The sequence below is a fragment of the Eucyclogobius newberryi genome, unplaced genomic scaffold, assembly GCF_026437365.1.
Source record: "Eucyclogobius newberryi isolate DKJ021-1_F unplaced genomic scaffold, fEucNew1.0.hap1 SCAF_4, whole genome shotgun sequence".
Lineage (NCBI taxonomy): Eukaryota > Metazoa > Chordata > Actinopteri > Gobiiformes > Gobiidae > Eucyclogobius > Eucyclogobius newberryi.
In genome coordinates this window covers 32381966-32406968 of record NW_027316056.1, presented here as the reverse complement: position 1 = coordinate 32406968, position 25003 = coordinate 32381966, and the positions used below count along the sequence as shown (strand labels likewise).

Here is a 25003-nt window from a genome sequence, read left to right as displayed (position 1 = left end):
TTGACAACATACAGGGTTTTTTATTGATCAGATCATTCTTTACATTTAACTGTATCATATACTTTACATTCAATAAATCCTTCTGTAGAATGAACCCAGATAATTTGCATTCTTAAAATCATCTTAATATTTTTGTCCACCTGTAGAAATGACTTAACTTACCCATAACTTGTTCCCGCAATTCTACTGGAGTATAATAATAGTGCACATGGAAAGGAATGGCTTTGGGAGTTAGCAGACTGAGATGGACAGTTTTAGACATTGTAACCATGTTTTCTTTTACTTTACGTACAAAATCACATCTATCTTGGTATACCTAGTTAATAAATACAGTATGAATATATTATAACTATTCGATGTGCGCTAAAATGAAAAGCTGTGCTGCATTTTGTAAAAAAAAAAAAAAAACATAGATACCGTCTAGAAGATATATAGTATAGAAGATTGCTTACGTAAATATGATTACAGTGTTTTTAATGTCCCTGATTATGCTAAAAAAATGATTTATATTACAGGAAACAGTGTCAATATTATTTAGCGTCTAGTGCATGAATTTTGTAAGTGTAGTTGGGCTTTTTGGTGCCGATAATAACATATAATGATGCAAGCTAAACAGGGTAATGTGCTTGTTACATAGGTAGCCAGTCACTCGTTTCTTATATGGAAGTGTGCAATGGGTTTTCGTCACAATAAAATAAAACACGACGGCATTGAAAGTATAACACCAATCTCATCACAATGCAACCAAAACGTCTACAAACGTCCGCCTGCATCAGTCACTTGAATGAATTGTACATTTATAAAGAATACGTCCCATTCAAAACAGAATAATAATTAAAAAAAAGAACGAGAACAAAACATTTATGAGACAATATATTCTTCGGAGAGGACAAGAACACACAATGTAGAATATAATACAGCGAAGTGCGGACGGTCAAAAGGCTCTAGAAGTTCAGCGTCTGTGACATCATCTTCCACCAGTCCATCAGCTCCTCGCGCTCCTCCTCCTTCCTCTCGATCATGGACTCCAGCTCAAAGTCCACCTGAAAGACACGCACAATGGCACTATGAAGAAATACCCATGGAAGTACGATGTATACCGGTATATACGTATATTATGTAACAAGGTCATATTTGACAAGGTTTGGTCCTGGTTTGGTCCTGGTTTGTTCCTGGTTTGTCCCTGGTTTGTCCCTGGTTTGTTCCTGGTTTGTTCCTGGTTTGGTCCTGGTTTGGTCCTGGTTTGGTCCTGGTTTGGCCCTGGTTTGTTCCTGGTTTGGTCCTGGTTTGTTGATGGTTTGTTCCTGGTTTGTTCCTGATTTGTTCCTGGTTTGGTCCTGGTTTGGTCCTGGTTTGTTCCTGGTTTGTTCCTGGTTTGTTCCTGATTTGTTCCTGGTTTGGTCCTGGTTTGGTCCTGGTTTGTTCCTGGTTTGGCCCTGGTTTGTTCCTGGTTTGGTCCTGGTTTGTTGATGGTTTGTTCCTGGTTTGTTCCTGATTTGTTCCTGGTTTGGTCCTGGTTTGGTCCTGGTTTGTTCCTGGTTTGGTCCTGGTTTGTTCCTGGTTTGTTGATGGTTTGGCCCTGGTTTGGTCCTGGTTTGTTCCTGGTTTGGTCCTGGTTTGTTCCTGGTTTGTTCCTGGTTTGGTCCTGGTTTGGTCCTGGTTTGGTCCTGGTTTGGCCCTGGTTTGTTCCTGGTTTGTTCCTGGTTTGTTCCTGGTTTGGTCCTGGTTTGGTCCTGGTTTGGCCTTTGTCCAGTCCTGGCTTGGATCTGGTTTGGCCCTGGTTTGTTCCTGGTTTGTTCCTGGTTTGTTCCTGGTTTGGTCCTGGTTTGGTCCTGGTTTGGCCTTTGTCCAGTCCTGGCTTGGATCTGGTTTGGCCCTGGTTTGGTCCTGGTTTGGTCCTGGTTTAGCCCTGGTTTAATCCTGTTTGGCCCTGATTTAATCATATTTGGCCCTGGGTTGGCCCTAGTTTGACCCTGGTTTGGTCTTGACTTGGTCCTGTTTTTTTCCTTGTTTGGTCCTGGTTTGGCCCCAGGTTGGCCCTAGTTTGGCCCTAGTTTGGCCCCAGGTTGGCCCTAGTTTGGCCCTAGTTTGGCCCTAGTTTGGTCCTAGATTGGCCCTAGTTTGGCCCTGGTTTGGTCCTGGTTTGGCCCTGGTCTTTAGAGTTGTTTCTATTTTAGTTTAGTTTTAAGAGTAAATGATTGTAATCGACAGAACAGCAATAAAAAGAGGAAAAATAAACAAATACAGACACAATTTAATAAAACAAATATCAATAAAAATCTAAGTAATTAATTAAATGTAAAATGTATGTTTAAAATGTAAAGAAAAAAATGACAAACTATATCTATGTTTTTTACCAACAGAGTGACAAATGAAATGAAACTTAGTGATTAAATGTGTTTCCAGATAATATGTGCTTATGCTGTAAATGCACAGACCTGTACTCGTGAGTCTAAACCTTCTCTCTCTCACTCAAGCCTCGTGGAGCTGCTCTTACCCGTGTGGCCGGGCTGTGAGGAACCGCCACCTTCTTGATGACGGTCAGGTATCCAGGAGCAGTCGCCGCCACTTTGTAGTTTCCTGGAGCCAGCAGACGCCAGTAGTCTCCATCTTTGGCTAAAACACACGTACGTTCTTTTAACTGCTTGTCATTACGGCGGATTTTCCCTAAAACGCCAGACTGAAACGACCCCCCATTTAAAACTGAAGCTGTTAAAGGGTAAATATAAAGAGACAGAAGACTGAGCATTTGGTGCATCTTGATGATTCCAATTTCAAAGCTGAAATCAATAAAACTAAAAATGAGATTTAGCGACTTATAGTAATAATAAAAATCATCATCATCATCATTATTATTATTATTTTATTTTTGTATTATTTTTTACTATCATTATTATCATTATTACTATTATCCTTTTCATTATTTTTTTATTTTTTTTGTCTGGGCAGAATGACTATAAAAAAAAATAATTGTGGGTTTGGTATAAAAAGGATTCTTCCCAGAATTTGAATTTAACTGCCAGAGCTTAATGGGTCTCTTATTAGATGATTGACAAAAATAAATAAATGAAGAGAAAAAACCACTCACATTTATTGTATTTTCATTTTTCTATTCTATTTTCATTAGATTAATGGTAACACGACAGCCACAAAAGTATGAAACCTGTTTATTATGCTTTACTTTTAAAAACTGCATTTAAAAAGTGGTATTTTGTTAAGTAGAATCCAGCAATAATAAAATAAATCAATATTTAAAAAAGAAATCTTACTATCAGGGCTGACCATTTCCCAGTATGGCCACCAGAGGGACACATTGCAGCATATTCCACTCACACACTTAACTCTCAGTAATACTATGACGTACCCGTGGTGATGTCATGGTTGATGCCCTCTACGGAGATGGTGGCGTTGGACACCGGGTTGCCCTGGAGGTCGCGCACGAAGCCCTTGACCCCGCGGTGGACCTGCTCGATGTAGTTCACCAGAGAGTTGCGGTTCTGGTCCCAGTAGGTCTTGAGCGTGTCTTCGCTGGGGAACTTGTCACAGCTCAGCTCCAGCGTGATCTCGAAACAGTTACTGCTGAGGTAGTTGAAGTCCTGCATCCCTGGAAGAAGAAGAGGAACTAGAATAATAAGTCAAATGTTCAATTATACATTTCTAAGACCTGCATCAGTCTTAATACCTTTATAATCAACAATAACATCAACCATACTAATGACAAAAAGCTTGGTGATGTGGAAAAATAACGCAGGGAATATGTTTTGTGAAAAGAGCTATAATTAGTTGCGGTTTAGGTTTACACAAGCCCAGTTATTGTTCAACGTATAAAAGATGAAATCCCTTTTTTGTGCTGGATATTTACTGCACGTTTTGCCTTCGCTTTGAACTAATGGGAAACCTTATTTGTATATATTCTTTGCACTGTGTCGACGTTAAAGCCTCGGAGGATCAAATAACACAACCGTGACTCATTGTGATTTCACTGTGCTATTTACGTGCTCATAATTTATTTACAGTGTGGATTATTCAGCAAAGCGTTTACTGGTATTTTATGTCTTTTTGTGTGTGTATGTCCCATTTAAATGTAAAGATATCCATTTGAAACCTTTCCTGCAGTTTAAAAATGTAGTGTCACAGGTTAATGCACATATTTGGGACACATACATTAGTTTTGTTGACATAGAAGATACCAAAAAATGTACATAGGAGATAATTTATTGGATAACTTGATTTGTACTTGAGTAAGCTACATATAACAACCGCAAAAATGGCGTAAAAATACCATTTTCCCTTCCGTTTCTGGAGCTAAAACTTGAATAAATCATGCTTGGAATTAGATATCAACAAATCCTTCAGCACGATGCGTCAAAATAATGTCAAGTCCAAGAGTGTAAAGTTTGGTGTGTGTAGGAGCAACTTTGAGGCCTCTGTGGGAGAAAATACAGAGTAAAAATGCCTGTTTGTGCCTCACCCCCTGGAACGCTGTACCACGCCCCTCCGTTGGTGATGCCCTCCTTGAAGCTGGAGTCGTCGTCGTTCTTGCGGCAGGCGGGCCGGTTCGGGTCGGACATGACGGGGTTGAACATGGAGTAGGCGCGCGCCAGGGACTTGAACGTGACGTCGTCGGGACTGGCGCTGTACTCGTGGGCGGAGCCTGGTGGAAAGAAGCGTCTCGTTTACTCGGTTACGAAACACTGAAACTGACCACCTCGTTACGTTTACACGCTGGGTCGCGATCACGAGAGCAGTTTTAAACCTATGTTGGTTGGATTTAGAGGGACTTCAGCGCTATGGTAAACAACACGCCTGCGTTCCGTTAGCTGGTAGCGCTACACGAGTTAGCGCTACGGCATTTTCAGTGGTAGAAGTTAGCGCCACCACAAACTATGAGTAAACCTGGGCTGTTTTGGCCACTGACAACCCCTGACCACACGAGAGTAACACCAGAGCAGAGTCAGGAAGTGTTTGGAGTAGCCAGTTAGCGTTAGCGTTAGCGTCGCCAAAATCCGACACTGCCTCACCCTCCCCGCTGCTGAATCCATCATCCATGCCTTCATCTCCTCGACTACTGCACCTCCCTCCTCACTGGCATCTCCTCCCATTCCCTCCATAGACTCCAAATGGTCCAAAACTCCGCTGCCCGCCTCCTCACCCACACCCGGTCCCGTGAACACATCACTCCCGTTCTCCGCTCTCTCCACTGGCTCCCCATAAAGCAGCACATCAACTTTAAAATACTACTCCTCACCTTCAAAGCTCTTCACCACCTAGCCCCCCCCCCCCTACCTGTCTGACCTCCTCATCCCCCACCGCCCCTCCCGAGCTCTCCGATCCTCCTCCTCTCTCACCCTGACTGCACCAACATCCCGACTCAAAACTTTTGGCGACAGAGCATTCTCCCGAACAGCACCCCGACTCTGGAACTCCCTCCCCCAACCTGTCCGCCACTCTCCCTCACTCACAACATTCAAATCCTGCCTAAAAACATACCTCTTCACCCAAGCCCATGACCTCCCCTACCCCTAGCCTCCTCTACCCCATTGCCTACTCTTCTACCCCCTGTTACATCCCCATCTTTTTCTCTCTACTTCTTCTGTCTTGTTCATTTTATCTGTATATTAATGTGTATTGTACGTGCTGTCCGCCCCTGTCTGTAAATACCCCCCCTTTTTTATATATGTTCAGCGTCTTTGGGTCACTGAAAAGCGCGATATAAATAAAAGTTATTATTATTATTATTATTATTATTAGCGTTGCATGCTAACAATCTCGTAATAAACATTTCTTGACGTGTTTCTGGGCAATGATACATCCAAAACACAGCAAAAAGAACTTTTGCGCCACAAATCCTACAGTAATAAATGAACTTCAGTCAGATATTGAGAGTTATTGATAGATATTGGCAAATGTGATGAACTTATGAACAACAACCATGTGTCTGCACTGTCTACACACAACAAAAGTATTACATTAAAATGAATGGGATGTAGAAAATACCAGGCTCCTTGGACATCAACGCCTACAATATCCTGAAATATAATAGGTTTTGGCCAATCGTGTGAGGTCAAATCGCGCTCCAATCGTGACTCTTTACCGTCGGAAATGTCAGTATGAATGAAGTATCGCAGAGACTGGATTACATGTATGATACAGAGAGATGGGGTCTGTTACCGGTGCGGGTCTCGTCGTAGGGGTAGTTGGCCACCACGTCTCCCCCGTGAAGGTTCGCAGACAGGACGAAGGGGATGTCCATGATCCAGTGGACGACGGCTTTGGTCTCCGGGGCCAGCTGCAGGGACAACGGCGGAGTGAGTCACGCTAGAAGGTGCGTTCAAACACCGCCTGTGACTCATGTTTGATTTTCCATTTGAAAGAGTGGAAAGTGCATGGTTTTCACAGGTAATGTCATGTGTTCATCCTTGTGTGGCCATAGCACTTTTCGTTATAAGGCGACAGCGTCAGTACCCAAACAACTCAATACTGAAACTAAATAGATGTTTCCGGTCATGCGTCACTTCCTGTGCTACCAGAACGTCCACGCCCACATTAGGGGAAAACAAACAGTGTGAATGGATCCCGAGGGATGTATAGTGTCAAACAAATTACCTGGGGATTGATTTAGATAGTTGTAGATGTGTGGGGACATTTTGCCAAAAGGATTCTAGTAAGATCACTCGACATCTCTCGACATCTCGTTTTTTCATATACAGGTCAGATATAGGGATTGGATTAAAATATTCACCAACTTCTCCGACAGTGGCTGCTGCGTCGCCAGTATCAATATTTTGTTATATTTTGGTGTGTCTGCTCTTGCGTTTCCAGTGTCTGCTCTTAAGTTTTGAGTGTCTGCTCTTGCGTTTCCAGTGTCTGCTCTTAAGTTTTGAGTCTCTGCACTTGCGTTTCCAGTGTCTGCGCTTAAGTTTTGAGTGTCTGCACTTGCGTTTCCAGTGTCTGCGCTTGCGTTTTGAGTGTCTGCACTTACGTTTACAGTGTCTGCGCTTGCGTTTCCAGTGTCTGCACTTGCGTTTCCAGTGTCTGCGCTTGCGTTTCCAGTGTCTGCACTTGCGGTTCCAGTGTCTGCACTTGCGTTTCCAGTGTCTGCACTTGCGTTTCCAGTGTCTGCTCTTGCGTTTCCAGTGTCTGCACTTGCGGTTCCAGTGTCTGCTCTTGCGTTTTGACTGTCTGCGCATGCGTTTCGAGTGTCTGCACTTGCGTTTCGAGTGTCTGCGCATGCGTTTCCAGTGTCTGCTCTTGCCTTTCGAGTGTCTGCACTTGCGTTTCCAGTGTCTGCGTGCAAACCTTGCTGTTCTCGTCCACGGCCTTCTTCATGTTCTGCAGCAGGTGGTTGTTGGCGCCGCCGTCCTGCTCGTTGACGTACACGATGCGGTCCAGATCGGGGAAGTTGCGGTTCAGATCCACCCCCTGAGCGTTACTGCGGCCCACGAACCAGTCCTTCATCTCGCCGGGCTGAAGGCAAGAAATAAATGAAGGACGACATGGAACTAACTTGATTCTCGCGCTATAGTCACCTCGCGGGTTAATTTCTGCCACAAAGAATCACGAAACCACCTGTTTTTTACGCTAATGGTGACAGACGGCCATTAGCGTTAGCCCATTAGAAGGTGGACTTCAGGAACGGGTCCACGAGAAGTAGACAAGGTGAGATTTAGAGATAATTTCAAAGCTTACAACTGCATTTTTACTTTTACTTTGCTCTTTTTGTAGCATTTTTCACCATAAAACATGAAAAATTCCACAATTCACGGTCTAAATTTTGATATATCGGCGCTCTAGTTAACAAGTTTTGGTCTCACAATTTTGGATTTATTTCATTTAATATTTTTGCTGTCGTTGGAGAACTGGAGTCCCGATATATGTTTGACCGTTCCTTCAAAATAGACGATCTTGAGCGGAAAGACTTTTAGTTTTGTTTTATTTTCATGTTAATTACAACAATAGCGACCCCAACCAAAGCGTCCGACCGCTACAACAGCTACAATCCCCCCTCGAACCCGTCGCCACGTGAGCGCGCCGTTCGGTAAAAGAGCGTGAGGGAGGTCCACGTACGTTTACCTGCGAGGCGGCCTTCTCGAAGCCGTCGGGGTTCATGGAGGGCATGAGGTGGATGCGCGTGCTGTGGATCAGCTCGATGATGGTGTCGTTGCCCTGCTGGTACTGGTTGCACAGGTACTGGGCCAGGTAGACCAGCAGCTCGCGACCCACCGCCTCGTTGCCGTGCATGTTGGCGATGTACTTGAACTCGGGCTCGCCTGCAGAGACGGACAACGCGGAAGAGTGTTAACGTGCCCGTGACATTGTGAGACGACTCCAGAACGAAGGAAAAGTCTCACAAAATATGCTTTAAAGTAGATGTCCAAGTAAAAGTGAAATGTCCAACGATCATGTGACGAGTCAACAATGCACCAATTCCCTGGGCATCCCGAAAACTAAATATGCATCGTAAAATTATAACATCTGATCAAGTTCCTTCTGACAATAAAAACATACAATAAAATGTACTGTACCTCAGTTATATTATCAGAATCATGAAAGGTTTATTGCCAAAACAAGAACTTGCTTTGGTGATTCGGTGCAATGAAAAGAAACAATGAACAATGATAAAACAACCTATATAAAGTTTAAAAAAGAAAAACAATTCAAATCTGCTTTAAAAAAAGGCTATAAGATAAAAAAAATATGTTCTGTTGTATTTTTTCCCCATCTAATTATTTTATGTTTATCCAAAGCAAAGATATTTACATCAATTTAAGCATTTATATCTCTATCAAATAAACATAACACATAATTAAATGGAAAAAGATGACTGAAGATTTAAATAACTTGCTTTAAGAGTTAATTGGCAGTATTTTCCAGCATCTGTTTTCTGTTACAATATCCACACTTATTATTAGGCACAAATGAAAGGCTTTGACATGATGGACACACACCAGAAACGGCCCGATCCAGATGGTCACAACCTGTGTTTAATATTACACAGAAGCCATGTCAGAACTGAGCCTTGAACTGCACATGTGCTGTGAAACATCAACTAAAGCCACGGAAGAACTAGCCACATTTAAAGGTGCACTGCGTAACTTTTCAGGTGGTTCACGTTGCCTGCAATGTTCCACCGTATGGCATTAAAATAATCTGTTTTTGAGTTTAGTCTTGACTCGATCAGAAATAAGCTCGTCCTTTCACGGCCTCTCCGCAGATCTGACCTGTAACGTGGCCTTGCTGGCGTCGCCTGCTCGTCGCCGTGGAGACAGACAAGCTCAAAGCCACACTGCGAAATGCCAATCTTTAATGAAATGTAGCAAGGACTGTCAAAATAATGACCTAAACGATATTTCTTGGAGTTAGTCAACGGCTGGTCTTTTATTCGCTAAGAAATAAGATTGTCTTCTCACTGCCTCTCCGCAGATCTGACCTGTAACGTGGCCTTGCTGGTGTCACTTGTTCATTGCCGTGGAACTAGACAAAGCCACACTGCGAAATGCCAATCTTTAAGGAAATGAAGCAAGGACTGTTAAAATAATGACCTAAACAATCTTTCTTGGAGTTTGTCAACGGCTGGTCTTTAAGCTCGTCTTCTCTCTGGCTCTCCGCAGATCTGACCTGTAACGTGGCCTTGCTGGTGTCACTTGTTCATTGCCGTGGAACTAGACAAAGCCACACTGCGAAATGCCAATCTTTAAGGAAATGAAGCAAGGACTGTTAAAATAATGACCTAAACAATCTTTCTTGGAGTTTGTCAACGGCTGGTCTTTAAGCTCGTCTTCTCTCTGGCTCTCCGCAGATCTGACCTGTAACGCGGCCTTGCTGGTGTCGCCTGCTCGTCGCCGTGGAGCTGGACGAGCTCAAAGTCACACTGCGAAACGCGAATCTTTAAAAAAATGGAGCGAGGACTGTCGAAACACCGAATGCAAACAAGATCGCACAATTCTGCGCAGGCGGTCAGCGAGTTTCAACGGCGCCACATCCGCAGAGGCCGCCTAGGTTGGAACCCCCGTGTGTGAGTTGCGCCTAATCATTTCAAGACGACAATTAACTCTTTCCGCTGGGCAAAAGAGGCTGTTGTTGGTCTTTTACAGGCGGTCAAACACTCTGGTCCGCTCAGTCTTTGAAGCGCTGCAGCTGAAGCTCTTGCACAGCTGCTCGGTACCAGGAGACCTCTGTTTTCCCCCCGCCGCAGTCACACAACGCGCCTGTTTTTGTGTTCAGAGGCAGCTCCCCGGGACACGTTGAAGAACTGGACGTTTCCTTTCGTACCGTAACGGACGACCACGAAACGAGCGATGTTGAAATGTCTTTCTGCTGCTAAAGGCGCCAGCAATATTTTAGTCTGTGCGCGTGAATCGAACAAGAATAATGATTTTAGGACGATTTTCACTTTTTTTTTTACACTTATTGCACACGATCAGGTTCCACAATGGGGATGTTTAGTAGATTATTCAGGTCACAATGTAATCGTACGAACCAAAGTATATGAATCATGACAATTTTGGAAGCAAAATTAAGTTTTTTTTTTTTTTTTTTTTTTTTTTTTTTTAAACAGACAACTTTTTATCTGGCTGTTTTTGTCACATTCAACTTTATTACATTACGTTACGTTACAGTTCACAAACTTGAGGAACAGTAACGTCTTATACCACGGGAATGAAAGAAAATGAAAGATTTCACTGTCATTTCGTCACAGTCTACAATAATCGTGAATAATTGTTACTTTTTTCCCTCACAATACTTGAAACACAAATTTAACGTCGTCATTAAATTCTTCTCATAATTCTTATTTATTGTCCATGTTATGTCTGTTTACACATATGTGGGTTATAAAAGCAGGAAAACGGCCGATTCAGTGTTTAAACCAGGCTGGATGTATCGCGCTTTTGTTGTTTTACGTCTGTGCCACTGGAAACAGAAAAGGAATACTGTACGATTGAACTTGAAATGCCAAAAGTGAAGCTACATTTTGCTAAATTAGCGAATCATTGGTTTAAAAAGAAAATGGAATAAGCACGAAATGAAGTTGAATTGATTTAATTTGATAACTTGCATTAATTTCTACAATTCAGCTCATTTTCAGTTCTGCAATTGAAATTCAACACAATTTCACTTCATATTTCTCTTATTATCAGTTAATCTTGGTTGCGCTTGATTGACAGTGAATAAATTCTACGTTTAGGCCCGTCTTTTGAGCCCCACGTGATACGACCTACGAAAGTGCAGAAATGGCCAAAACGACAATAAAATCCCACATTTTCTTTCCCTCTTGTTTCTTTACACATTTACGGCTCCTCGATGCGGGACGTGCTTTATGAAATCAAACTTTATAAATGATCGATTTGACATGAACCGTTAGATAAAAGCAGTTTACGTTCAGATTTACTTTTCTGAGTAAAGGCTGAGCAGATGGGACTTCATTTTGCTTCTAAAACCGTCACATTTCTTCTAACTGAACTGAAAAAATACCTAATTTATTTGGAAAATGTTCTCTTTTCTATCAATTGAATTAAAAAAAAAGAAGAAAAAAAAAAGTCATGATTACAATTATATCACAATTATAAAATAACCTGATCATTTTGACATCTCTAGTCAGGACAGACTGGCACGATCAACACTTGACCTACAAAAATACACCAAAATATATCAACTTCAAAAATATTTAGCCTTGTAATAAGAATAGAAACAAAACTCAAAAACCCCACAGTGCCACGTCTCGCTGGGTCTCATTTGCCGGCGGCTCCAGCTTCCTCCATCTCTGACGACGATCAAATCAATGAGGTCTCCACGGTAACGAGCGAGGGCAGCCGCCACGTCACTGTCCCTGTCGCCGTGGAGACCGCGGACAGGTGCGTACGGGGCGAAAGAACACGGTACGATGACAATGAAAACACGCCTCGGTCTAAATGGAGAGTCATTGCTTTATTTAAACAAAATGTCAGAGAAAAGCACAATTTTTAGGTTTATAATTTCACTTCCTGTTTGTAATTGATGACATCACACTAGGAATTACCCATCAAACTCATCTAATGTCACCATTTTTTTTAAATTTGACAAATAATAAGTGATTTTATTTTGTTGAATTATTATTTACTGAGGGTCAAAAAGTTGTTTATTTTGTGTAAATAAACAACATAAACGGGTGATGTCACTTCCTGTAATTGTCTACGGATTTTTCAACATTTTCTCCACAAATACCTGCTTGATTAGTGTAAAACTCTAATCTATATGTACAACAGATATAAATACACAAAATAAAGTCAAAATTGACAAGTGCCAATCTCATGACTATATATTCCTATAAATACGTTTGTTGTCACTTTATTTACCTGCATTACTATGGCAACTGCAGCTTAAAATAAAGCGCCTTGTCTCACATCTGCCTTGTGCAATTACGCAAATCACACACACACAAACGCTGCCCGCTTCAGTGCCAATTATCACATTTTCCCGAGTGGATAATTGTTATGTTCATAAATACATCTCCACGTGAGCGTCCAATTACCACTTTAACATCAGTGAACTACCAGTAAACAACGAGTAAACCAGGAGTAAACAACGAGTAAACCAGGAGTAAACAACGAGTAAACCAGGAGTAAACAACGAGTAAACCAGGAGTAAACCAAGAGTAAACCAGGAGTAAACCAGGAGTAAACCAGAGTAAACCAGGAGTAAACCAGGAGTAAACCAAGAGTAAACCAAGAGTAAACCAGGAGTAAACCAGGAGTAAACGAGTAAACCAGGAGTAAACCAGGAGTAAACCAGGAGTAAACAACGAGTAAACCAGGAGTAAACCAGGAGTAAACCAGGAGTAAACGAGTAAACCAGGAGTAAACCAGGAGTAAACCAGGAGTAAACAACGAGTAAACCAGGAGTAAACCAAGAGTAAACCAAGAGTAAACCAGGAGTAAACCAGGAGTAAACGAGTAAACCAGGAGTAAACCAGGAGTAAACCAGGAGTAAACAACGAGTAAACCAGGAGTAAACCAAGAGTAAACAACGAGTAAACCAGGAGTAAACCAGGAGTAAACAACGAGTAAACCAGGAGTAAACCAGGAGTAAACCAAGAGTAAACCAGGAGTAAACCAGGAGTAAACCAGAGTAAACCAGGAGTAAACCAGGAGTAAACTACCAGTAAACCAAGAGTAAACTACGAGTAAAGTATTAGTAAACCAGGAGTAAACTAGCAGTAAACCAGGAGTAAACCAAGAGTAAACAACGAGTAAACCAGGAGTAAACCAGGAGTAAACAACGAGTAAACCAGGAGTAAACCAGGAGTAAACAACGAGTAAACCAGGAGTAAACCAGGAGTAAACCAAGAGTAAACCAGGAGTAAACCAGGAGTAAACCAGAGTAAACCAGGAGTAAACCAGGAGTAAACTACCAGTAAACCAAGAGTAAACTACGAGTAAAGTATTAGTAAACCAGGAGTAAACTAGCAGTAAACCATGTGGACTAAGAAAAAGGCCTGAATCCAATAAGAACTACACTAAGTCATCGAGTGACATGATGTTTGTCCAAAAAGGTAAAAGAAGTGTTCCACTAAATAAAAAGCGAGGGAAGATGACACGTTTACAGAGGATGAGGAGTGGTGATGAGAGAAGCAGGCACACGGAGGATAGAGTGTCCTCCTGTCCCCGAAGAGAGAGGGATGGAGGGAGAGTAGAGGGATGGAGAGTAGAGGGATGGAGAGAGAGTAGAGGGAGGGTGGGATGGAGAGGGAGGGATGGATGGAAAGAGAGTGGTGAGTGAGAGGGAGAAAGAACAGAGAAGCGTGGAGAAGAGAGACAAAATCAGACGGAGAGAGAAGGGAAAGGAGAGAAGGGAGAGCGAGGGAAAGAAGGAGAGCGAGAGGCGTGTGATGTATAATAAATGAGCCCTGGCTGATGCTTCCTCTTTCCTCGCCTTCGGTCGTCAGCTGGTTTTGTTGTCTCTCTCTTTTCGGCGCGCGACTCTCCGCTATTTCGCTAACGATCTCCACAGACCCCGAGCCCCTGGTCCACTGCGGCGTCGCCCTACAAGCAAATCGCCGACTCGAGTCTGTCCAGCGGCGGAGACGCTGCGAGACATCACCGCCGACTTGCCGCGAAAGATGGAAAAAAGACTAGCGGCATTTGAGGCGCTAATGCTAACGGTGGACAAAGCGTCTCCGGGGACGGCAAATACAAAGGATATAGCCCGTTGTTACTGTATTTTGTTTACTTTGAGCGATGTTCTGTAAGATTACGTAACGATGTGACAATGTAATATGATATACATTGAAAGTATACACCACGAACCTTGAAATAAAACACAAATCTTATGAAAACAGCGTCAATTTAGCTTATTTAATTTTGTATTTGCGGTTTGTTTTTTGTCAACCACCGATTCATTGTTTACTCCTGGTCGTTTTTAAAGGCAATGTCACTTTTTTGCCCCCGCGGAGACGTTAGCGTTTCGGCATTGGCGTTGAACCCGTGACGCCACCTGGGCACGTCACAGGTTAGCTCTGCGGAGAGGCGAGCACACACACACGCAGTAAGAACGCATGCGTATATATTTCCGTGCAACGAAAACGGCTTGATTTGAGTAAATACGAGCGGTTTGAAGCCAGGTTTTTACACTTCTACAGACGAAGCCGCGCTCGCTTGTATGATATAAAGTTACGACATGTACGTGCCTGGTAAATACTTCCAGAAGCGCTCCGTATATACACCACGAGAGGGAGAAATACGTCACAGCTGGGCCGCGTAAACACGAGCGACGTTCGGCGAGGGTTTTCGTTGCAGGCAGCGGTGCGGTACTTGTCGCCGGGACGTCATGAGATGTTTGAAAGTCCAGACTATCTGTTAGGAGTGCGGATGCGATCTTCAAATGAAATACAAAGAAAACGGCTAAAAACTAATCAGATGGTTCAGTTTTTTAGCTTATCTTTTGGGACAACCATTAATGTGTAGTTTCCGTGGTGAAAGCAGAGCAAACCCTTTAAAATGAGTCAAGAAAAACATTTTAATTTACGGAATTGAAGTGAAACATAACGTGGTTTTAACTGGATTAACCTCAGAATATCACAAAATATGACAAATCTAGATGAAAACGCCACTCGCCGGCTTTAAAAACATTTAGAGACACCAAGCAATTGTGATGACGGTAAAAATCCTGATTTTACTGCACAAATACTTAGACGTTGACCGAGAAACTTAGATAATTTACATTCTTTCCACAATTTTAAGGCTTTAAAGACGTTATAAAAGTAAAGCAAACTAACAGAAATGCCAAATTGTTGCTTATTTTTTGCTGTAAAGACTTTAGTTAGTATTTAGTTAGTTTAGTTTAGTTTAATTGCCATTTGCAGTTAAAAACCACATTGAAAAGACATGTACAAAAAAACAACAACAACAACAACCACCACAAAACACTAAAAGCACCATGAAAAAAATGAACACTGTAGTAAAGTAAATATGATGACCATTTAAGCATTTAAAGTTAATAGAAGTGCAAAATAATATAACTTAAGTCGGTTACACAAATAACTAAACATTTAATAACCTTAATAAAACACGGACAAATATTAGTAATGAACAAATAGTTTATCGAGAATGATTCAGGCTTAGTAACTTTAATAGAGTGGTTATTTACTAAGCCTGAATCATTCTTAATAAACTATTTCTTCATCATGAATTAAGTCCTTGTTCATGCTTTGTTAACGCTAATGAACTTGTAGTTATTATAGGTGTTGTATTATAAGTAGGGCTGTCACGATATATAACATTTTAGTGTCAACGATTATTCACAATTATTACTGTGAGATTGTGATCAAACGACAGTGAAATCTTTAATTTGACAAAAACAGCCAAATAAAAACAGTTCTTTACATTTATTCTATTTTTTGGACGATAGATTGAACTAAAAAGACTTAATTTTGCTTCTAAAATTGTCACGGTTATTGGGTTTTTGGTTCTTATTATATATTGTCAGCTGGAGTGTTATCCTTTAGTTTACATAAAGCAACGGACTATGAAAAAATTTAATGTTTTGCTTATTTTGATCAATTATATGTACACTTGTTGTTGTTGTTGTTGTTGTTGTCCATGTCAGCCATCTTGGAGCCTTCGTGCCGAGCCCTCGCACGCCGCCGTGTGTCTACGGGCCGCGGCGTGCGACAGATGGTCCGTAGACAACAGGCACGCGCTCGCCACGCTCAGGGGCACTAAGCCGATCTGTTTCCACGGCAACACGCTATTTCAGCTCCACCTTTTGGTCCGGTGTCATGTCGGAGACCAGGGCCGGTCTTTGTCAGTGTTCATAGATGCTTGATGATCACTAATTGGCAGCATTAGTATAATTTATAAGACGCTTTAACATTGTAAAACCAGAATGGAGACAAAAGTCCCAGTTTCATTAACCTGAAAATATCACAAAAATATGACAAATCAAGGCGTTTTGGCGAATGTACATCTACAAGTGTATTTTACATTATTGGTTTATTTAAAGGGGATCATAAAAGACACTCTGCATGTTTGATTTGATCGGTTTTATTTACGGACATGCTGTGACCTCACAATAGTTTTACATTTTAACTACAGATTTATTGCATAGTTTACTACAAATTATACTATTTGTGAAGCTCAACTTTAGAAATGTTGGAACATTTTATTTCCCCCCCTTTCTATCCACTGTAGCAGGAACACAAACAAAGGGTTATGGAGTTAGCTGGTTAGGGTTATGGAGTTAGCTGGTTATGGAGTTAGCTGGTTAGGGGGTTAGGGTTATGGAGTTAGCTGGTTAGGGTTATGGAGTTAGCTGGTTAGGGGGTTAGTGTTATGGAGTTAGCTGGTTAGTGTTATGGAGTTAGCTGGTTAGGGTTATGGAGTTAGCTGGTTATGGAGTTAGCTGGTTAGGGGGTTAGGGTTATGGAGTTAGCTGGTTAGGGTTATGGAGTTAGCTGGTTAGGGGGTTAGTGTTATGGAGTTAGCTGGTTAGTGTTATGGAGTTAGCTGGTTAGGGGGTTAGTGTTATGGAGTTAGCTGGTTAGGGGTTAGTGTTATGGAGTTAGCTGGTTAGGGTTATGGAGTTAGCTGGTTAGGGGGTTAGTGTTATGGAGTTAGCTGGTAAGGGGTTAGTGTTATGGAGTTAGCTGGTTAGTGTTATGGAGTTAAATGGTTAGGGGGTTAGTGTTATGGAGTTAGCTGGTTAGGGTTATGGAGTTAGCTGGTTAGGGGGTTAGGGTTATGGAGTTAGCTGGTTAGGGGGTTAGTGTTATGGAGTTAGCTGGTTAGGGTTATGGAGTTAGCTGGTTAGGGGGTTAGGGTTATGGAGTTAGCTGGTTAGGGTTATGGAGTTAGCTGGTTAGGGGGTTAGGGTTATGGAGTTAGCTGGTTAGGGTTATGGAGTTAGCTGGTTAGGGGGTTAGTGTTATGGAGTTAGCTGGTTAGGGTTATGGAGTTAGCTGGTTAGGGTTATGGAGTTAGCTGGTTAGGGGGTTAGGGTTATGGAGTTAGCTGGTTAGGGTTATGGAGTTAGCTGGTTAGGGTTATGGAGTTAGCTGGTTAGGGGGTTAGGGTTATGGAGTTAGCTGGTTAGGGTTATGGAGTTAGCTGGTTAGGGTTATGGAGTTAGCTGGTTAAGGTTATGGAGTTAGCTGGTTAGGGTTATGGAGTTAGCTGGTTAGGGTTATACAGATTATCTGGGGCTAGTTTACCTGGGGCGGTTGTTTGGGGGCGTGTCTTGCCTCATGCCCGGTGGTTTCCTGTCAATCCTACGTCTCTTTTAACGTGCTTAAAGATCTGTGTGGTGCAGCGTGGATTTAGAGTTGACCCAGCCAAAATATCATATAGTATATCACGTGATCATCTGACTAAGTTCATTTTTCATCCTTCCCTGAAGCGTGTTCTAGTACTTCTGGGAAGATAATAAAAGCCACGTTTGTTAATACAGGTGTGTCTTTGAACGTGAGATGGGAGACGCCTCTATAAACAAGGATGTTTAATCTGCCCTCTGTTTGATCAAAGAGCTCAGAAGAACACACTTAACTCAGAAGAACACACTTAACTCAGAAGAACACTCTTAGCTCAGAAGAACACTCTTAGCTCAGAAGAACACACTTAGCTCAAAAGAACACTCTTAACTCAGAAGAACACACTTAACTCAGAAGAACACACTTAGCTCAGAAGAACTCTCTTAGCTCAGAAGAACACACTTAACTCAGAAGAACACACTTAGCTCAGAAGAACACACTTAGCTCAGAAGAACACACTTAACTCAGAAGAACACACTTAGCTCAGAAGAACACACTTAACTCAGAAGAACACACTTAACTCAGAAGAACACACTTAACTCAGAAGAACACACTTTACTCAGAAGAACACACTAAACTCAGAAGAACACACTTAGCTCAGAAGAACAATCTTAGCTCAGAAGAACACACTAACTCAGAAGAACACACTTAGCTCAGAAGAACACTCTTAGCTCAGAAGAACACACTTAGCTCAGAAGAACACTCTTAACTCAGAAGAACACACTTAGCTCAGAAGAACGCACTTAGCTCAGAAGAACACACTTAACTCAGAAGAACACACTTAACTCAGAAGAACACACTTAACTCAGAAGAACACACTTAGCTCAGAAGAACACTCTTAGCTCAGAAGAACACACTTAGCTCAGAAGAACTCTCTTAGCTCAGAAGAACACACTTAGCTCAGAAGAACACACTTAGCTCAGAAGAACTCTCTTAGCTCAGAAGAACACACTTAGCTCAGAAGAACACACTTAACTCAGAAGAACACACTTAACTCAGAAGAACACACTTAACTCAGAAGAACACTCTTAACTCAGAAGAACACACTTTACTCAGAAGAACACACTAAACTCAGAAGAACACACTTAGCTCAGAAGAACAATCTTAGCTCAGAAGAACACACTAACTCAGAAGAACACACTTAGCTCAGAAGAACACTCTTAGCTCAGAAGAACACACTTAGCTCAGAAGAACACTCTTAACTCAGAAGAACGCACTTAGCTCAGAAGAACGCACTTAGCTCAGAAGAACACACTTAACTCAGAAGAACACACTTAACTCAGAAGAACACACTTAGCTCAGAAGAACACTCTTAGCTCAGAAGAACACACTTAGCTCAGAAGAACTCTCTTAGCTCAGAAGAACACACTTAGCTCAGAAGAACACACTTAGCTCAGAATAACTCTCTTAGCTCAGAAGAACACACTTAGCTCAGAAGAACACACTTAACTCAGAAGAACACACTTAACTCAGAAGAACACACTTAGCTCAGAAGAACACACTTAACTCAGAAGAACGCACTTAGCTCAGAAGAACACACTTAGCTCAGAAGAACACACTTAACTCAGAAGAACACACTTAGCTCAGAAGAACACACTTAACTCAGAAGAACACACTTAACTCAGAAGAACACACTTAACTCAGAAGAACACACTTAGCTCAGAAGAACACACTTAACTCAGAAGAACACACTTAACTCAGAAGAACACACTTAGCTCAGAAGAACACACTTAACTCAGAAGAACACACTTAACTCAGAAGAACACACTTAACTCAGAAGAATACACTTAACTCAGAAGAACACAAACAGGAAACGTTTGTACCTTCTCGTTTCCCTTCATGTCTTATGCACATGTGTGTCTGGACTTTCCTGTGATCTAAATAAAGTCATGTAAAATGAATAGTGGTAGTAAATCTCTTTGCAACTCAAATAACTTATGGCAAATGTATCAAAAGACCAAAGCTGCCTTTCATCAGGCTAAATGGCGATCATTTTGGTATAAAGCCACGGTGTGAGTTGCGTTAGAATTTCCTCTTTGCATTATTATGTGTAAATTAAATTGTACAGAATAAACACTGCCTGGGATCGTACTGGATGCAAAGGAAAGACTAAACAGGCAGCGCCGCACAGATCTTGAAATTGGAGCGTCCACGTCCACAGCACGCTAAAAGAGATGTGGAATTGACAGAAAAACGCTGAGCAGAACTATCACAGACGACGTTTAGTCCGTTCTAAAAATGAGGCAGGCCACGCCCCCAAACGACGAGTTAAACTAGCCCCAGACGATCTGATCTATCACCAGGACGTGACATCATCGCGATCGCTCGTATACTATAGTGTTAATTATTGGTAATGAAGAGTATTCTAACACGTATATATTTACTTTTATATTTTTATATAACAGTAGCGCAGTAACGTAATGCATTCATTTTCCATGACAGTAACGAGGGAAAGTGACGATTTACTTTTAAAAGTAATGCGACCCAACATGGTATATTAGAATTATTGCACAAGAAGAGCTGCTGTGGAACCTGGTATAACGGTCTCCCATCCAGCACTAACCAGGCCCAGCACTGCTTAGCTTCACTTTTCAAGGTGGTACACCATGTGACCGTCCCTGGGCGTGGCCCTGCCCTTGCCCCCTGCTCCTGGGGTTCCACACTATAGAACACTATTACAGTGCCATATTTTCACACAAACTTACTGTCAAATAAGGATGTCACAATATCAATTTTAGTTTGTGTTAATGTGAGAAAAAAGATGACGATTTATCGATTATTCATGATCACTGAGACTGTGACTGAACAACAGTGAAATCTTTTGTCTTTAATTCTTGTGGTCTGACATGTCACTGTTCCTCAAGTTTACTTTACAAAACTGAACTCTCTGAAAGACAAAATAAAGATAAATGTACAACTAATATAGTTGAACATAGTTGAAATCTACATATTTCATAGCAGAGTAGAATGTAATCAATAAGGAAATCTCTCATCACATTCTAGACCAGGGGTCTCAACTAGATTTTCCAACTAATGTCCGGCAGTGGATGTTTTATCTCTATAAGATCCACAAACAACTCACAGTGGCACAGTTCAAACACAGAAATCAACTTACTTTACTTTCAGACAAGTAAAAATATCATAACAATATTACATGACTAAAAACTGGACTAAAACCAAAGCAAAGCAAACACAATGTTTACCAGAAACCTGACTTCACTTGTGCAAAGCAGGACAAGACCAGGTCTAAACCAAGACTAAAACCATATCCACCAGTCTACAGGACTAAAACAGGACTAAAGCAGGACAAGTCCAGGTCTAAACCAAGACTAAACAGCCCATATCTACCTGAAAAACATGGATAAGATATAAAGCGGGACTAACAGGACTAAATCAGGGATACTCTAGAATTAGGCCATTGTCAGGCTCAAATCACACTGAACTAGTAGAAACAAGGTCTAAAGAAGGACTAAACCAGGACTATCATGAAAATGAATGTCATAATAACATTTGGTTTAAATGATATTAAAAGCACAGTAGCCTACAGTAGGATACCACAAACACTTTGCCATTTAGTGCAAGAACAAACTCAGCTTCGACACTAGGCCACATGCACAGTATCATGCATGTTATTGGCAGCAGCCACCACGGCATCTATTTTTTCATGAATTTAGACTAATGCCTAATGTAACGTTCCCAGGACAAGACTTAAGTCCACCTTTCATAACCCGACCCGTGGGACACTCTGCACATCACACACAGCTGTCTGACGTATCATGCTCTCGCACAGGTTAAGGCCTGGAAAACACGCTGTTCCTCGTTGTCGAGCCGACTTCCAAACACACGAGCGCACAGTCCTGACACATATTACATTTACACCAAATCATAAATCAAGCTGATTACTGTGTCTGCAGCATCAAACATTTAGGAAACTGGGCCAGACCATATAGATTGGCGGTCCAGAGTTGGCCCGCAGGCCGCCTATTGTTTTTAGGTTTTAGAATCTGAAAACCACTTATTGTGTTTTTTTAATAATCATTGTGGTATGGAAATTGGTATTGCGCCCGTTTCTTCTCATTGAAATGGAGTTTGAAATGTTGGTACCGTGACAACACTGCTCTCTGTCCAACTGCTTTAGCTCCCCCGCTGTTCCCCAGTGAGTTCCTGTCAAACGGCCGTCTTTGTTTCCACTTTATGTCTGCTGCGTTTGATCCCGGAGCAGCAGAGACGGGGCAGGGGCCGGCCCGGGGTGGGTGCTGCGGCCGCGGCCCTGTTCCGAGGCTCAAACTTGTGCGTAGCAGCGGGTTTGGAAAATCATCTGGTAGCAATAAGGGCTCTGTGTGGCTACCGTGACTCACCCGCGCACACCCACCGCACTATTACGGCCTCATTTAGAGCGCACATGCATTTGATCGTTACCGTACGGGCCAAAGGAGTGTAAAGCTGCACAAGCACGTAAACCCACGGGACGAGTGATGGGAGGAAGCCAGTAAATAGCGTGAGAGATTAGTGCAGAACATACAGTCATACAATGAGTTAAAATGTTGATTTTACTGTACTGATTATGGGACAAATGTGAGGACATTGGTCAGGGAAGTTTACAACCAGTTACTGTCCAGTTATTGGGCATTCAGCCTACTATGCAACTGACATCTTAACATTACATTACATTACAAATAATTATAATAAGCAAAACCAATTGGATGAGATACGCTTTTCTGGCTGTGTGGATTTGAAAATGCCAATCTATTGAATAATATGTGTTTTTACAGGAAGCAAACCTATGATTTGAAGAAGGGCAATGTGGTATTAATACACTAATATAATGTAGTTATTAGTATGGCTTTAAACAGGCCTGTGTAACTGCTGGAGGAGGGTCCGCCACCTTCTTGTCTCCATGGACATGTTATACACGTTTACTTGTACTTGAGTATAATCTTCACCTCTGTCTCTGACCGACAAACACACAGACACTGCACTGCCGACTTAATTCAGCTTCAGCTAGTTACACTGCATATTTGGCAGCAGTACTTGTACTTGTAGTACATTGTATCCATGTAACTGTACTCTTTGCACCACTGAAGGTGTTTTTACTGCTAAAACACACAATACTGTGAGCTGCTGGTGGTGTCACTCCTCTCCATGGAGAAAGATAATGCAGAATATGAAACATTCTAAAGAAAAGTGACTCAGTGCCTCTTTACTGTGCCAAGTAAACCTCAGCTTACAAGCGTTAGTTGAACAAATACAGAAACCACAGCTGAGAATATGACTGAAAGGATTTGTATTGTGTTAATCTGATTTGTGATTTCTGTTTTTGTGATTTTAATTCATTATTTCCTGTCGCGTGAAGCACTTTGAAGTATCTTGTGCACAAACTGTGCTCCACAAATAAACTTGCCTGGCCTAAACCACATGTATTGTTGAATGTTTTGTCATGTAAGTCATTGTGGCTTCATCAGGACTGGACAGACGCCGTGTACCGCAGACTAATCCTTATCCTTCCGGTGTGACATACAGGACAGGCGCTCTCTTCTTATTGGTTGAACAAATGTAGGAGACTTCCTGTTTACGTCTGCGTTCACCTTAATCCTTTATCATTCTCTTCAGTTCCAGCATTAGAACTGGGCCGTTTTGTACTTTGTGTTTCATATAATTATGTCATCTTTTATTTTCAAACTAAATACCCTGAAAAAAGCAAAACAAGTCTTTAAAGGTGCACTATTAAGATAATAAGATAAGATAAGATAATCCTTTATTGTCCCACATGGGGAAATTTCATAAATATTATATATATTATAGTATATATTATTATTATAATATAGCATATTATATTCTTTGCTGGTAGGGCCTGTGTATGTTCCACAATATGGCATTAATTCTATCCATCTTGCATTCCTCCAATAACAAGCATGTTTATTGCTTCACAGTCCACAGATCTGACTTGTAACTGGACCTGGAAGCAAAATATATGACGTTTTGAAGTCCGCTTGCATCGTATCTGAACTAAACGCACTTATTATTGGTGTTTTGGGCTAATCTTTAAGTCTTTAAGTCCAGTGCGGCCTGTTTACAGGGCCCCTGCTGAGATCAGACATGGTTTCCTTTATAATCATGTGTATTTGGGCTTGTGCCTGGCTGCTGTCCCGGGTCAGAACCATGTTCCTCCCACGCGCCTCTCCTCCCACACTGAAGCCCGTTATATTCCAAATCTGTCCGGAATGAATATGCACTATCACGACGCAGCTGTTTGGGACGTGTTTTTGGGTGATGACCGCGCGTGCAAAAAAGCCATTAATGTCCAAAGTCATGTGGTTCTGATTTTGGGGAGGGGTCGCGTGGTGCGGGGGGCGCCGAGATGTTTCCTCAAAAGTCACGACGCGACGAGGAGCGGCGAGATCCTTATCACGGGGTAAAATGGCGGCACGATCTCACATCTCCCGTGAAGAGGATGCGGTGTGGGTTTATAAGCTCTGCACCAGGCCCCGCTCCACGCAGACGCACGCACACACACGCACACACACGCACGCACACACACGCACACACACACCTGCCTCCCCCACGGCGAGGCATGAAGTCCACGGAATGAGACAGGACAAGACGAGCGTGTCCCGTGCAGAATGTTCTTAATTACTACATTATTATTAGTCTATTATCATCAGGCCTAATAAAAGTGTCAAAGTAGGGGCCCCGACACTGCGGTAGGGCCCCTCACCAGCCTACGTCTCACGCAAACATATACAAATAATAATAATAATAATAATAATAATAATAATAACCTAAATGAAAAAAACACCGCCTATTACAAGTTCATAACGGGATGTTCGCGTCCCGCCGCCCGCAGACACATGAGCTCGCGCGTCACTCACCTGGCTCGTGCGTCCCGGGGTTGTCGGACATCTCCAGCACGAGCAGCTCGCGGCCCTCGAAGCTCTCGCCGATGGTGTAGATGCGGCTGATGGTGGGGCACTGCAGCCACACCGACACCAGCGCTTTCCGCATCTCCTCGTAGCGGTGGTACTCGAAGGAGATCTCCCCGTCACCGCCGCCGCGCGCCACCGCCACCACCGCGACGGCCCCTAGAAGAGAAACCCAGAACGACTGCTTCATCTCGGCCTCGGTTCTCTCCCAAAGCCGTGTGTGTGTCTGAGACGTGCGCCGGAGCCTTATCTCTGCAGCAGCGTCGCGTTAAGCTATTAATATCCTCCCTCTCTCCTCCCTCTG

At 42.3% G+C, this 25003-nt stretch overlaps 1 protein-coding gene across 2 annotated transcripts; it reads right to left on the bottom strand.

Annotated features, from left to right (window-relative positions):
- Positions 1-24995, bottom strand: cpe (carboxypeptidase E). Of its 2 annotated transcripts, none has more exons than XM_072463790.1 (8): positions 24649-24995; positions 8068-8270; positions 7300-7467; positions 6172-6289; positions 4472-4654; positions 3365-3604; positions 2498-2616; positions 1-1043 (listed from the first exon to the last, which is right to left on the bottom strand). In XM_072463790.1, the coding sequence occupies exons 1-8, from the start codon at positions 24887-24889 to the stop codon at positions 945-947; spliced, it is 1371 nt and encodes a 456-aa protein (XP_072319891.1). In that variant the 5' UTR covers positions 24890-24995; the 3' UTR covers positions 1-944. The 2 variants fall into 2 exon arrangements, with proteins under 2 accessions (XP_072319891.1, XP_072319892.1); XM_072463791.1 differs by having other exon boundaries at positions 8074-8270.
- Positions 24996-25003: the final 8 nt, after the last annotated feature.